Here is a 16,535-nt window from a genome sequence, read left to right as displayed (position 1 = left end):
TATTGTGATATAAGCAGGGAAAGGCAAGACTTTTTGCTTAAACATTCTGAAATTTGAAACAGGATAGTATGCTGTGGTTGATTTAAATGCCAACTATTTTGCAGCCCCTCCTATCAAGAGTTTGATTGTATTTCCCTACTCTTTGAAGCTGAGTTGTCTTATGATTTGCATCAACCAATGAACGTGGTGGAAGTGACGTTGGAGAGTTCTAGACTTTAGCCTCTGGAAACCTTGTAGCTTCCACCTTCATTCTCTTAGAAAGTTCCCTTTACCAGCTAAGGATGCAAGGAAGACCAGCTAGGTTTCTGAATGACAAGAGACCATGTGAAGAAGGAAATTTCAGCCAAACAGTTGCACCAAGGACCTGGACTTGTGAGTGAGCCCATCTTAGACCCTACAGCTTCACTTGAGCCACCTGATAATGGTAGCCATATGGATGTCCACAGGAAGATGAGTAGAACAACTGTCCAGCTGGGCCCAACCCATATTCCCAACCCACAGAATTGTGAGAAATAATAATGGCTGTTCTTTTAAGTCACTAAATTTTGGGATGGTTTGCTAGTTTCCCAGGGCTGCTGCAACAAATTACCACAAACTGAATAGCCTAAAATAAAATAAATTTATTTTCTCAGAGTTTCTCAAAATTCAGATTCCAGAAATTTGAAATCAGAGTGTCAACAGGGCCACACTCCCCTCAAAGATGTTGGGGAGGCAAAATTCGGCACACAGTACATAGTTTGTAAATACGAAAATATAAAACTACTCTTCCCTGGAATTTTTCAACTTCAAATATATGAAGATAAATTTAAACATAATAAAATTTTAAACAGTATCATGTTCTGAGTGTCATGAGAGTTTCAAAATCTCCTGTGAAAAAGTATCTAAGTAGAATATTTTACTTATTGTTAGAAGTCTTAATGCTGGTGCAAAGCAAAATTTGTTGCACATTAGACAGCATAAGGTATCTTGAATAAGTTCACCCTGATATAAGAGTTATTTTTTGGGAATAAAACACATCCTTCCTCTGTTAAGATCAGCACATCCTTTGTTCAGCATTGTGTGTCATATCTGTGTAAAAGTTACACCCTTGTAGGGGCCTTCTGGTTACCGCTTGTCCCGTTTCTCTTCTGCTTCATCCAAGCTTTTTAAGGAGTGGCCTCCACCAGCTTCCTCTGTTTCCTCTGCATGGATTCCCTCTATAACCTTATGAAACCTAACTTCCTTCCCCACAGCTCCACTAAAACTGCTAATTCAGAGGTTTTCAATGACCACCTTCAGGGCAAATCCAGTGGCTCTTTGCCCTCACAATTTGCATGTGATCTTTGTAACTGCTGTCTTAGCTCTCTTTTCTGATACTACAACCATCTGCCATACATTGGCCAAATTCCCCCTCCTATCTTTTTGTATCTCTTCTTTCTTGTATGGGTTAGCAGTGACTCTTCCTCTAGGCCTATTCCTCTTTTCTTCCCCTTATACTTTCCCATTTAGAAAATGTATCCATTCTTCAGTCCCAATCTCTACCTCATAGATTACTTTTTAATGAATATTTTCCATCTTGGCCTACCATTGATGCCCCAAGCCTGCATTTCAAGCTGCCCAATAGAAATGTTCTGTATATTATGCTCATCTGTGTTAGGGTGGGCTAAATTATGGTGAGATAACATACAATCCAAAAATCTCAGTGGTTTATAAAAACAAAGTCCTTCAGAGGGCAGCTGCAGCTCTGCCTTTATCATCTTTACTCCAGGATGCAGGATGACAGATCCTCCTCCTTCTAGAACACTGCAGATTGTTTAGGAGAAAGATAATGTGACAAAGCCCAGGCTGGCTCTTCACCTCCAGTGACCACATCACCTTCAACAGGTGAAAAGTAAAATCCTCCCATAGGGAGGGACAGCAAATACATGTACATGCACAGTCTACTACCTCATCTTAAACAAAGCCTCTACAAGGGAAGTAAAAAAATCAGCCTCCCAAAACTAACTCTAGTTTACAATTTTCATAATTTCTCATTGGTATCATCCTTATCCCATTTGACCAGAATGGAAATCTTGGTGCCATTTATTTAAAAATGTTTTTAAACTTGCAAAATATGCGTGCATATGTACACTCATACATGCATGTCCCAAGTACACAAAAGTCACCAATAATTCTACTACCTAGGGATAACACTCATGACACGCTGGCACATGTCCTTCTGGTTCTCTCCTTGTCATATGTATTGATCTATTTATCTCTGTAGAAAGTTATGCATATTTTTATTTTTTTAATTAAAATGATAGCACATTATGCATATAGCTTTGTGGCTATTAAAAACTTATCAAAATCACTTCAATATTTTCTTTTCCTTCTCATGTAAAAACATTTGTTTGGTATTGACTTGCAAATTTAAAAATCCAGCCTTTACCTCTCCCTTGAGTGTCAGATTCCTAAATAAAATTGCATAGTAGGTAGTTCTACTTGACAAACACACATCTTAGACTCCATATGTCCCCAGTTAAACTCTTGATTCACCCTAAAAGCCTGCTTCTCCTCAAGTCTTTTCAATTTCTGTTAAAAACATCAATATCCAACCCTGGAGACCTCTGATTTCTCTTTTTTTCCCCTCATTGCCCCACCCCATATCTAATTCAGCAGCCCTAGCTCCAGAATGTATCCCAGAGCTGCCTGTTTCTCTCCTTCTCAGCTCCACTACGTAAGTTTTGCCATCTTTGCCTTTCCCCTGGATTCTCCACTGCCTCCCAGCTGGTTTCCTTGCTTCCACTCCTTAATAGATCTTTTAAACATGAAGGTCAATCACTTCGTGCCTTGCTCCATAAACCATCCCATTTGATAAATCATCCTATTTGATATGGTTTGGTTTTGTCTCCACCCAAATCTCATCTTAAATTGTAGCTCTCATAATCCCCACATGTCATGGTAGATAATTAAATCATGGAGGTGGGTTTTTCCCCATGCTGTTCTCATGATAGTGAATAAGTCTGAAGAGATCTGACAGTTTTATAAAGGGCAATTCCCCTGCACACGCTCTCTTGCCTGCCACCATGTAAGATGTGCCTTTGTTCCTCCTTTGCCTTCCACCATTATTGTGAGGGCTTCCCAGCCATGTGGAACTGCCAGTCCATAAACACTCCCCCCTCCCCTTTTCTTTTTTTTGAGACAGAGTCTTGCTCTGTCACCGGGCTAGAGTGCAGTGGCACTACCTCAGCTCACTCAGCAACCCCTGTGTCCCAGTTTCAAGCAATTCTCCTGCCTCAGCCTCCCAAGTAGCTGGGACTACAGGTGTGCGCCACCATGCCCAGCTAATTTTTGTATTTTTAGTAGAGACAGGGTTTCACCATGTTGGCCAGGCTGGTCTCAACATCTTGACCTCGTGATCTACCCACCTTGACCTCCCGAAGTGCTGGGATTACAGGTGTGAGCCACTGCACCTGGCCAAACCTTTGTTTCTTTGTAAATTATCCAGTTTTGGGCATTTCTTCATAGCAATATGAAAATAGACTAATACACCATTGCACTTAGAATAACATTTAAACTTTTTCCATTGCCTTTAGGGTGTTTATGTGATTTGATCTTTGCTTACTTCCCCCTTTAGCTCTCCTCCTCTTCCCTCATTCACTCCACTCGAGACAGACTAGCTCTTGCCTTTCTTTCAACACACCAAACTTACTCCTGCCTCAGCCATGCGCTTGGTCACTCCCCTGCTCGGTCTTGGCCCAGAGGTTTTCTCTCAGAAATGTTTTCCTTGACTATCCCACCTAAAGAAGCCCTCTCAATGGCCATTTTACATTCTCTGCATCACACTTATTTTATCTGATGTTTCCTTGTTTATTTACTGGTTCATTTCTTCATTGTCTCCTTATTAGAGTACTACTTCTTTTAGAACAAGATCCCTGTCTGTCTTATTCGTGACTCTATCCCCGGCACTTAGAATAGTGCTAGGCACATAGTAGGCTATAATCAATATGTGTGAAATGAATGAATGAGTAAGTATTTAGTTGCTTCCCACATCCAGCTGATTCCTTTAAACTGTCTGCAGAAGCAGGCCATTTTTTCCCATTCTTATGACCCAGTCCAATCGCAGATCTCACCACCTCACATCAGAATGACTGTAGCTCCCTCCTCTCTCCTCCCCTGGAATCCCTTCCCATGCCTTCTGCACATTGCTAGCTGTTCTTCCCACTATGTTTGTTTCTTCTGTGGGTCACCACCCTTCAGGGCCCAGCTGGGACTCATCTCCTCAGAGGTGTTGCCCTATTCCCCAGGGCTACAGGCTTTTCTCTCTCTCTGAGTTTTTGCCCTTACCCTTCCCCGGCCACACAGTAAAACACTGTTCCCCATGCTCTCTAACTTTTCACTGATATTCACCCACTCACTCCAGCTGGATTCTGAGGGCATAGGCTGCTTGCCTGTTTGCTTTTTAAATCTCCCATGATACCTAGAGAAAGTCCTAGGCAATCAATAAAATGCCTTGTTGATTTGAATGAAATTATTGAACAGGGACTAAGATACAGGAGGTAATTTGAATACCCCATCTGAAGGGACATTAAAAGAACAGGTAGTGATTTGGAATGAAAGAGTAAGATATTAAACCAGCCAACATGGCAACAGGTGGGTGATAGTCTTGTTCCCACAGAGAACAGATGGCCACCATCATCTTGAAACAACATGTATGTTAACCAGAAGATAAGGGACTCTTGCATTGTCAGTGGACTTTGAGCGTGAGTTGTTCTACTTGCGTAGGTGAAAGTGGACAGCAGTGCTAGTGTAAATGCTGTATGATGACAAGTACCCCTTAGAGAGCTCCAGTTTGCCTTCCCAGGGAACCACAGGCCCCAAGTGTAATTTCCTGAGCACAGCCCAACTTCTCTAGAGTACTCATATCACACAGCAGAAAGATGAGTACAGAGAACTCAAAAAGGTCTGCCAAAGAAGGTTCGGCTGTGTCCTGAATAATGGCAGCGAGATGAAGCAGTGATTTAGGAAAAGTCTTTCTACCCATGGCAGCAGAGGGACTGTACTTCCCTGAGCAAACAGGAGAGTCAAGCTTGACCATTCAGTCATACGAAAGCCAAGATATCCACTTCAAGAACTCTAAGCAAATAGCACATCTTCTTTTTGCTAATGTGCATATTTTCCCTAATTGAGTCTCGAAGCAATGAGGTAGAATTTTTATTCTGTGTTTTAAAACCATGTATTTAAAAATAAATGTCATCGACACAACTGCTTTTCTTGGGTCAAATGCAAATCATGGGTACATTAATTGAGGGAGAAAAACCTTTTTGAAAAATTTCCTGGCTATTTCAGGAAATGAGTAAGTGGTTATAATATTAAGGAGTAATTGAAAAACACTGTCAGAATAAATATTTCTAAATAACTGTTGTTCTTTATAGTTTCCTGTATGTGGTACCAGGCAATTTATTCTGATAAAGCTGTCTTTCTGAACTCAGTTTTGGAACTCCTCTTTGCAATTACTTTCAGAACTATTCGATAAGGTACCTAAAAATCAGCTCAATTTTTTCACAGTTACATCTTATCTTTAATTCAAACTGATATTACTTTATTTAATAGGCTTGCTTGAATGCTAATGACTTTGGCTCGCTTTAGAAGCTATACCATATATTGTTTACAGATATGCATACACACACACATACACATACACATACACACCCTGAAAGTACATCTTTGTGTTAGCACTCTCAGGCAGCAGCACGGAGAAGAGAAATGTGGAACAGAATAAAAGGGACTCACATTTATCTATAATGTTCTCTTTTTTAATTAAAAAAAAAAACTAAAGCAAAAGTGACAGAATGTTAACATGTGCTAATTCTGTTAAGTGGACTCTTTGATACTTGCTATATTAACATCTGTATTTTCTATTTTTTTTGAAACTTTTCAATAATAAAGCAGATTCTCCCTTTAAAAAAAGAGAGATTTTAAACCACCAAGCTTATTTTTAAAAATAAATGTACTCCAGTTCCTGAGAATAATTCTAAAAGGATTTCCAAAAATGTTTTGGATAATGCTATTATCCCTAGTGGCATGACCCCAGGGAGGAATACTTTGAAGTCATGGAGGGTTATGAGGCCAGAGAAAGTGCCTTTCTTTTTCCAGCCCTTAATTTTGAATAAACCTCCTTGCTTTTTGCAGGCAGGCCCATGACTCACTTGTGTTTTTATTTCTGGGCTTAGCACAGCACTTAGAACATAATAACCCTCAATAGCTGGCATGAGTGAATAAATGAATGAACTAACCAGCCTAGGACTTACAAGCCTACTAACTTACTAAGAGATGGGAATGAGAGGGTGGGGTTGATTAATTTCTGTTTTTCTTAATCTAGTTCCAGTTTAGCTATTTGCATTTTTTTTGTCTCTATCACAGGAGAACAATGAATTTTCCCCTTGAATGATGAGAATGGTAGAAGTCATGAAGTTATTTGAGGTTTCTGAGCAGAGTGGTACTAATGTTTCCTTTAGCCCCAGAAACCAATTACAGAGGAAAAGAAACATAAAAAGGTATGAAAGAGGTCCATACTCTCTATTCTTTCATCCAAATGAAAACACATACAGTGAGTTATGTAATATGGAATATTATTTTGTGATAGGGATTCTGATTGTCCATTTGCTATTTTATTTAAAAGGGCTGTGGCTTAGGCACCCAAAAGAGGAGGTGGATTGGATTACAGTGTTAAGCAAAGTAAAAAGCACAGTTTAAATCAAGAAAGCACTAAGTTGTTAGAACGATCTACCTTTACCATTAATCCAACTATTAAAGGAAGAGAAGCAGAAAGTGAAAAAGGTTCTTACCATTTATGGTTGCATGTAAGGCAAAGAAAAAAGGAGAAATGCATGACTATTTTAATCCCTAAAGAATGACTTCAGAGTTCATTCTGCGACCTAGGAGAGATGCTAAACAGGAAGAGGTTAGAGGCATTTAAGAGAAGAGGTCAACACTGGCAAATAAAGATTTAAAAGAATGATAAAACTTGGTGGGGGTGTGAATGTGGGGAAAGGAGCATTTGTAGGGCCAATGGTAGGAGCAGAAACAGGTATACCTTTTCTGGGAGTCAATTTGGCAATCAAAAATTGAAAAATGTTTCTTTCCTATGACCCAACAATTACACTGTTAGAAATTTGTAAGGAAGTGTTTGCACTAGCACAGAAAAAAAAAAAGAAAAAAAATATATATATATGTATAAGACTGCTCCATCAAATTCTATACATGATTGTGAAAAGTTGGAACCTGTCTTTTTTTTTTTTTTTTTTTTTTTGTTTCTTGAGGCAAAGTTTCACTCTGTGGCCCAGATTGGAGAGCAGTGGTGCAATCACAGCTCACTGCAGCCTCAAACTCCTGAGCTCAAATGATCCTCCCACCTCAGCCTTCCATGCAGTTGGGACCACAGGCATGCACCACCCTGTCTGCCTAATGTTGTGTTTGATTTCTGTAGAGATGGTGTCTCACTATGTTGTTCAGCCTGTCTTGAACTCCTGGGCTCAACTGATACTCCTGTGTCTGCCTCCCAAAGCACTGCGAGGCAGGGGCCAGGCATGAGCCACTGTGCCCAGCCTGGAACTTATCTTCATGCCTGATAATAGAAAATTAATTTAACAAATCATTTTCCATCTAATCAACAGGATTTTATACAGCCTATGCAAATTATAATGTAGCTCTATACTGATTTACATGCAAAGTTGTTCATTATTTTTCTTTTTAATGAGACAGAGTCTTGCTCTTTCACCTGGGCTGAGGTGCAATGGTGTGATCTCAGCTCACTGCAACTTCTGCCTTCCAGGTTCAAGTGATTCTCCTGCCTCAGCCTCCTGAACAGCTGGGATTACGGGCACCTGCCACCATACCTGGTAATTTTTTTTTTTTTTTTGTATTTTTAGTAGCGATCGGGTTCCGCCATGTTAGCCATGCTGTTCTCGAACTTCTGACTTCAAGTAATCCATCCACCTTGGCCTCCAAAAGTGCTGGGATTACAGGCACGAGCCACAATGCCTGGCCCTCCTATATACTTTAAGTCATCCCTTGATTATTTATAATACCTAACATAATGTAAATGCTATGTAAATAGTTATTATACTATATTATATATGGAATAATAACAAGAAAAAAAGTCTGTACATGTTCAGTACAGATGCAATCATCTACATTATTTTCCAAATAATGTTGATCTAATTCTTGGCTGAATCCAGGGATGTGCAACCCACAGATGCAGAGGGCGGTTACACTTTCCTATCTGTGATAGGAAAGAGCAGAGAGAGCTGGAGAAACTCTGATTCTGTTGCCATCATTTCTCCTTTCTTTCCTTTTTTGGAAACAGAGTCTCTCTCTGTCACCTAGGCTGGAGTACAGTGGCACGATCTCAGCTCACTGCAACCTCCGCCTCCCGGGTTCACGCAGTTCTCTGCTTCAACCTCCCAAGTAGCTGGGATTACAGGCACCTGCCACCATGCCTGGCTAATTTTTGTAATTTTAGTAGAGACGTGGTTTCACCATCTTGGCCAGGCTGGTCTTGAACTCCTGACCTCGTGATCCACCAGCCTCGGCATCCCAAAGTGCTGGGATTACATGCTGTGAGTCATCGCGCCTGACTCATTTCTCCCTTCTAATCTTGTGTTTAATGGTAACGCAGTGGGACATGACATAATGTCTTTACCCTAGGCCAACTTTACCAATTTGGTTAGTTTCACCAAAAACACTGCATAAACATGTGTTCATATATACTTTCAGAGGTGTCATCTGTTTTTGGTCTATATCTTCCCTGCTGTAGATAGAGCAATTGATATCAATACTGTGCCACTTCAGAAGCATAGGAACGACACTTAAACACATTATATAAACTTCATGTGTTTACCTAGAACCCAAAGAGCCATTCTGCTGCTGACTGGGTAAGAAATTAGACTGGACCATCCTGACCAACATGATGAAACCCCATCTCTACTAAAAATAGAAAAATCAGCCAGGTCTGGTGGCACGTGCCTGTAATTCCAGCTCCTCAGGAGGCTGAGTAAGGAGAATTGCTTGAACCTGGGAGGTGGAGGTTGCAGTGAGCCTAGATCACACCTCTGCACTCCAGCCTGGGTGACAAAGCAAGAGTCCATCTCAAAAAAAAAAAAAAAAAAAAGGAAATTAGACTGGATGCTTGTGGGAACAGGGATAGCACATTCCTGTTGCTTTAACCCTTAATCAAATAGGCCAAACATTGATGGGCACCTGCCACCGAAAAGAACTAAACGTTTCTGTTTCTTAGCTTTCTCAGCAAGAGGTCTGAGTGCTGTCACATCCCTAACTTCCCATGGTCCCTTAAAGAGGATGGAAGGTTGGGGTGTTTTCAACATCATCCTACTCCATCACTAGCTCTGTGGGGAGCTGAGATGACAGAGTTGGTACCCTGAGCTCTACACCTCTCCCTAGGTAACTATTACATGTTATTACATTTTCTTTCCACCGGTCCATGAAGAAGTAAACATTAGCTTCCTGAATATATGTAAATGGTTGGAACTCATCCAAATGGAGAATATTCACCCTGGTAGATGGTTATTTCAGTATACATTCTGTAAGCGATCTTCAGAATAGTGCTAGTTGCCTAACGCACAAATGGAGCTTTGGCAAGAATCTGGAAGGAACCAATTCTAAATGTGAAAGACCAAAATTTTTGACTCTGATTGCCCAAGAACCTCTATTGGTCTTTGGTCTAGACTGCATCAGACAAATAAAGCAATTCCTGAAAGCACACTACCTCACCCTGGCAGCCACCCTGACTACTGAGGAACAGCTCTGCTTTCACTGCAGATACACATGTATACATTTGAAAACATATCTTTTTATGCTTGCACTATCTTTGCAGACAAAATTAGCAACCACTTCATAGAAAGCTCTCTGTAGCTCATTGTGCTCTGGTCCTTATGCCCCAAATTACTGGGGTTGTTCCTTTTTTTTTTTTTGAAATAGTCTTGCTCTGTCACTCAGGCTGGAGTCAAGAGATACAATCACTGCTCACAGCAGCTTCAATCTCATAGGCTCAAGTGATCCTTCCATCTCAGGCTTCCAAGTAGCTGGGACCACAGATGCAAGCCACTACACCTGGCTAATTTTTGCATTTTTTGTAGAGACAGGGTTTTCCTATGTTGCCCAGGCTGGTTGCAAACTCCTGGACTCAAGCCATGTGCCCGCTTAGGCCTCCCAAAGTGCTAGGGTTACAGGGGTGAGCCACCACGCCCAGCCTGTGGTTGTTCTTAAAGGCTATCTTTGTGTAATTTTATTCTTTCTTCTTGCCACCTCATTTTTATTTTCCATAAAATCACTCTCTGATGATGATTATTATGCATGGTACTTTGTTCCTTTTTAAATTTTTTTATTGTATTTTTTTTTTCGAGACAAAATCTCGCTCTGTCGCCCAGGCTGGAGTGCAGTGTCACATCTCCGCTCACTGCATCCTCTACCTCCCAAGTTCAAGCAATTTTCCCGCCTCAGCCCCTTGAGTAGCTGGGATTACAAGTGCGTGCCACCACACCCAGCTCATTTTTGTGCTTTTTAGTAGAGTTTAGCAGGGTTTCGCCATGTTGGCCAGACTGGTCTTGAACTCCCGACCTCAGGTGATGCTCCCATCTCAGCCTCCCAAAGTGCTGGGATTACAGGTGTAAGCCACTGTGCCTGGCCCTGTTTGTTCCTTTTTTTAAAAGGATAAAATGAAGGTATATAAAGTTCTTAGCACAGTATGTGGCACATACTAAATAATAAATGTTACTTATTTTACTATTATTTTAAAATTCGTTACTATTTTAAAATTTATTATATTTTGAAATGCTTAACTATAACAAGTGATACAATTACACTTGGCGCTCAAAATAAAACTGAGACGGCAGCATGGCATAATGATTAAAAGAGAAGATTCTGGAGCCAGGTTGCCTGCATTTGAATCTCAGCTCTGACCTTAACTAGTTGTTTTGTGACTATCGACAATTTCTATAACTTCTCTGCACTCAGTTTCTCCATCTGTAAAACAGAGATAGTCATTGCTCCTATTTCATAGAGGTGAATGAGTTATGATATGTAAATATTTACAAATGCATCTGCCACACAGAAAGCATTCTAGAAGTGTAAGCCACTAGTTTTTATTCCTTTCAATCCTGACTATCCCCAAGAGGGTTAACGTTTTGTTCTGCATTCTACCCTTTTGTCCTCTTTATCCAAGGTTCTTATTTTACGTTAGCATTTGATCAAGTTCTACATCTATTCTGTATTCGAAAAACACTAAGATTTTAATACATTTTCAGAGTATTAGTAATAACTTTTACAATCTACAAAGGCACTAAATTTCAGTGAGAAAAAAGGCAAATAACAACGCTAGATGTTCTTACAAGGACTGTATTATGACATTTAACGCAGCAGTGCCTGAAATCCCAAATGCAAACGTTATTATGAACTGCCTAACACGGATCTAGTCTTCCCTTGGCACACAAGTCAGCACCAAAAAGCGGAAATGAAGACAAGCGTAGAGCACTTACAAGAAAATTAATTTCACCTTTCTTCCTCAGAAACATTCAGTGATGGATCCTTTCTTTTATGTCTTCCTGAGCTGTGGGTTCTAGCAAAATGCTTAACCATAGCAAGTGACACAATTACACTTGGTGCTCAAAACAAAACAAGTGCCATATGATGATTTACAACACATGAAATTTAGAATTTATAAGAGCTTGGGAGAGGCCAGTGTCAACATAAGAGAATGGTCACTGCTGGGCATTTCCAGGTTCCTCTTGGCTTTGCTATTGGGCAATGCTGCTTGCAGGAACCACAGAATTTCAGACTTGAGATAGTCTGTGCACTCCTTCTGGAGACGGGTGTGGACAGAACTGAACTCTCTACAAATGCTATTTTTAATATATCAGATTTGAAAGCTTTATTAAAAGGAAGCACACTGGTTTTATCCAATGAAATTTCTCTCTTTCTTTCCTTCCTTCCTTCTTTCTTTCTCTCTCTCTTGCTTTTTTTTTTTTTTTTAGATGGAGTCTTGCTCTTTCTCCCAGGCTGTAGTGCAGTGGCATGATCTCGGCTCATGGCATCCTCTGCCACCCAAGTTTAAGGGATTCCCCTGCCTCAGCCTCTTGAGTAGCTGGGACTACAGGTGCACACCAACAGACCCAGCTAATATTTTTTGTGTTTTAGTAGAAATGGGGTTTTACCATGTTGCCAGGATGGTCTCGATCTCCTGACCTCATGATCCACCCGCCTTGGCCTCCCAAAGTACTCGGATTATAGACATGAGCCATCACACCCAGCTGATTATCCCATGAATATTTTTAAGGGATAGTTTACATCTTTCTAAGTAGTAAGATGAAAAATATGAGCACACACTGAATGTACTAACGGCCATATTTCAACACAGTCTTACTTTTGGAATCTGACCTATTTTAAAAAAATAATAGGTAGGTATGCAAGGGAAAACATTTCTTTTCAACCTTAAACATTGCAAAAAATCACATTGTTAATGTTTACATATTAAATAGTAATCAGGAACAGAACATTTTCCCAATGCTGCTACCAAAGTAATGATTTTTTAAAAATTAATTCACCTTTTGCTTTAAAGAAAATTCCTGGGATACATGGACCAAAATAACAATAGACCCAATTAAGGGCACAGTCTTTGGAACAGTTTGAAAGCCCAGCTCTGCCACTGCTGGTTGTGTGTTCTTGAACAAATTACATGGCCTTGTACAGCTACATCTCCAAGATCCCTTTTCCTCCTCTGTACAAGACTTCATGAGTTTGATAGAGTTTTTGTGAGAATTTAATAATAAAATCCACTGACTGTATAACATAGTGTCTGGAACACAATAAGTAAACAATAAATAATGAAATTAAATAACATATTAATCCTAGGTATGTCCTTATTAATCTGCTCCTTTGAATAATAATTTCTGCCAATCTCCTTAGCATAACTCTTCCACGCAATACACAGAATGCTTCAAAAAGGAAAACAGAACTCTAAGAATGGGAATTTCCAATCCATTTACTTGCCTGAGGAATACAGAACCTTTTATACTTTATTTAATTTGGGGGGGCTCTTCTTGATCAGATTTCACCCCACATTTTGTTCCACGGAATGTGTTTTGTGTTCTCAGCCACAAGATGGAAGGCACATGAGGGGAAACACTGGCCCCAAGAAAGCTTCCAGCCAGCCACCGGCATCTGCACATCCAACCCAAACTGGTCTCTGCCTCTAGTTCTCCAACTTCAACTTTCCTTCCTACCTTTCTTTCTTAGGCTCTCAAAGATAGTGATGACGGAGATGATGACAGCAGTGAAGCTGCTGGTAATGTTAATGATGGTAACTAAGAATTAGTTACCATTTATCCTGAGCCAGAGCAGACACTACAAGCAACATGCAATCAACATGAAAATCATTAACAAGACATTTTGCATTATTTTTTTCTGTTCTGTCTCCAAAGTCCGATGTGTATTTTACACATCCAGCACTTGGCAATTCAGACTTTGTACCTATTAATTCATTTCATCCTCCAAACAGTCAAAAGAAGTAGGTACTATGATCATCTCTACTTGACATATAAAGAAACCAAAGCTTAGAGAAGTTAAATAACATGTCCAGTGTTGCACAGTGAGTTTGTGGCAGAGAGCTAATTTGCAAGCAGAGCAGACACTAACCAGGGCCTTTATTCATACCCCCAGGTGACACCAACTCCGCAGTTGCTTGCAAGACTGCCTGGAGGATGAGTCCAGGTCCTGGCCGCTCACCCCAGATCAACCCTGCCCAACCCCATAGTTTCTAACATCTTTCTGCCCAAGTCACAATTCCTAACCTAAAATTCACAAAGACAGAAGAGCATCAGCTATGGCAAATAATACTCCCATCAGTAACTTCAGTTTGATTCCCTATACTCCCCGAATGAATTGCCCCGCCTGGCATGCAACAGCTATAAACGCTAAAGTAGAAAAAAATTCCCATAGGGAGATCACTGATATACTTCATGCCTTGTTTTTGTTTTTTTGGTTTTTTTTTTTTTTTTTGGTCTGGTGTTTTTTTTTTTTTTTTTTTTTTTTTTTTTAAACAGGGTCTTACTCTCTCACCCAGGCTGGAGTGCAGTGGCATGATCACAGCTGTGATCCTGCTGGGCTGAAGTGATCCTCTTGCCTCAGCCTCTCAAATAGCTGGGGCTACAGGTACATGCAACCACACCTGGCTAATGTTTTAAAATTATTTTTTGCAGTTACAGGGGTCCCACTATGTTGTCCAGGCTGGGCTCAGGCAATTCTCCCACCTGGGCCTCCCAAAGTGCTGGGATTGTAAGTGTGAGCCACAGCACCCAGCTTTTTGACTAATACCTTTTTGACTAATACCTTTTGGCCTTCAACATTAATATGCAATATATATTAATAATTAAACTCATTTACAGATGGAAGAAATAACAAGGTAAGAGAAACAGTTTGCTCACAGCTGCATATCAGGTGGAAATAAAATCGTCCATAAAGCCCAGTATGCCCTCTGGAAGACCTTACCACCTTGTTTTTTGGGGCTTTTAATTCCTTGTTCAAATCTCTTCACACACTAGCAGTGCAAAGATGAACCTATGGTGAAATTCACCTTTCACAGGTTCAGCTAACAGATTAACAAATCGGATGGCCCCTGTGGGCAATAGAATAAGCTGACACTTGAGGATGAATTTCCTATTATCTTTTAACTAGACAGTCTAGCTTTCTCCGGGCGAAACAAAAATGTCCAAAATACTTGTCAGCAGTTTTCAGTGGAGGAAAAAGTGCAGTTAAAGCACCTTTACTGAGAACTTTGAGCAGTAAATGTGCTTACATTTAGTTTGTGTAATTTCGACGAGGAATTGGATGGTGAGTTGGGATCCCCCCCATCCTTAGCTTTTTTGTCGTAGTCCTATAAATCTCGAAGTGTCAGCCACAGGCCATAGCTTTTGGTTTATTTAAGTGGAGAATTTTTAAAAATCACTTTTTCCACTTCATAGCTCCTTTGGACCAGGGTATAAAAATAGCGATGCCACCAGGAGCCAAACTCTTTCTGGAATAATGAACCAGGAGAGGCAGAGCCTTGCTTAGGGCAACAGAAGTTTTGCAGCCTGCCTCAAAAGCAACTCTCATTTCGGCCACTTCGCTTTCTTTCCCTCCGCTCAGAATAGTCTCAAAGGAAGGAGCTGTCTATGAGAAACTCCGTGGTGTGCCCAACACGGTTACTCTGGCGTCTATCACCCTCCCGGGGCTTGGCCACCTGTAAGAATCTGGAGAGCGGTGCGGGCGAGGTTGTTCGGGCAAGCGATTCCCTATGGCTGAGGACAACCGGGCGCACCAGGATTCTCCGGGAGGACCGGGCCGTCCAGCGGCACCACCGCCGCAGCCCCGGGAACTGGGCGCCCCAGGTCTCAGGCGCGCCCCGCCGCGGACGCGCAGGGACTCGTCGGGCCTCGGCCCCCTCAGCGGTGCTCCGCGCGAAGCCGGTGCTGGGCGGTTCGGCCGCGACCTGCAGCGCCGCGGGGCGAGTCTTACCTGTTGATCTTGAGCGCGAACGCGCGGCGCTCTGCGCTCGGCAGAGTGGCCATGACCCGCCGGAGGCGTGGTGGCTTCTAGGGTCGCGGAGTGCAGAGAGCGGGGGCCCGGGGCGCTGCAGAGTCGCCGCGGAGCTCGCGAGGCCAGGCGCAAGCCTCATCTGTCAGTCGGAACTGTAAACTTCCGCATTTCCACCTTGGGCGCTGAAATCACCCCGGGGGAGGGCCCAAGCTCCGAGCCGCGGCAGCCAGCCCCTCCAACCCGCGCCCGGCCTGGCACGCAGGCAGCGGCGGGAGAGGAGGGCGTGGACCCAGCGCGGAAATGGCCTCGGGATACTCGGGCAGACGGCGCGCTCTGCCCGGGGCCGCTGACCTCCGGCAGAAAGGAGCGAGGACCGGAAACCAACTGCCCGAAGCTGCGAAGCCGACAGGGAATGTGGGCAAGTGGGGGGAGCCCCACAAATTTAGCGAGGTCGGGAATCAAACACTGGGATTCTTTAGGCTAGGTGTTATTAAGGGTTGACACCATTCTTGAAAGAAGGCAGACCAAAAAAAAAAGTTAGTGGAATCTATCAGGATTCAAATCAACTTGTGCAAGCGTTATGCCCATCATCCTTCCTGGGACACCTTAAATAAATATAATAGATTCATCCAAGAAATAAACATTATAAGTTCTAAAAAAAAATTTTACGTTGTAACCTGACATGTTTGCTTTTCTATGGACAAACGCTGAATGCGGCATTCTTGCTTTTCAAGGGTACACAGAGTCCAGGTTTATTTCAGTTTCAGACTGATGTCTGCTAAGAAGTCCAGCCTGAAACTCAAGAAAGAAACAGAAAAGTCCCAGTGTTGACTGGAGTGGAAAAGCCTGTGTTCATTTCCAGGTGCTGGCATGCTGCTCTAAGCTGTGCTATACGAGGGCATTCTTCATATAATGCCTCCGTTTACCAACCTGCTCTTTAAAAATACCAAAGCGGGCCGGTCGCGGTGGCTCACGCCTGTAATCCC

At 41.9% G+C, this 16,535-nt stretch overlaps 1 protein-coding gene across 2 annotated transcripts in view; it reads right to left on the bottom strand.

The window, feature by feature from the left end:
* Positions 1-15,752, bottom strand: part of DOCK8 (dedicator of cytokinesis 8) — a 243,967-nt gene extending 228,215 nt beyond the window's left edge. The window contains exon 1 of one of the 2 annotated variants that reach the window (XM_039461451.2): positions 15,529-15,752. In XM_039461451.2, the coding sequence (XP_039317385.1) occupies positions 15,529-15,581 (53 nt within the window). In that variant the 5' untranslated portion in view covers positions 15,582-15,752. The remainder of the gene's footprint in view (positions 1-15,528) is intronic. The other variant, XM_039461450.2, reaches the window with a different exon arrangement.
* Positions 15,753-16,535: the final 783 nt, after the last annotated feature.

Source organism: Saimiri boliviensis, chromosome 2, assembly GCF_048565385.1.
Source record: "Saimiri boliviensis isolate mSaiBol1 chromosome 2, mSaiBol1.pri, whole genome shotgun sequence".
NCBI classification, from domain to species: domain Eukaryota; kingdom Metazoa; phylum Chordata; class Mammalia; order Primates; family Cebidae; genus Saimiri; species Saimiri boliviensis.
This window is presented reverse-complemented; position numbering and strand designations above follow the sequence as displayed.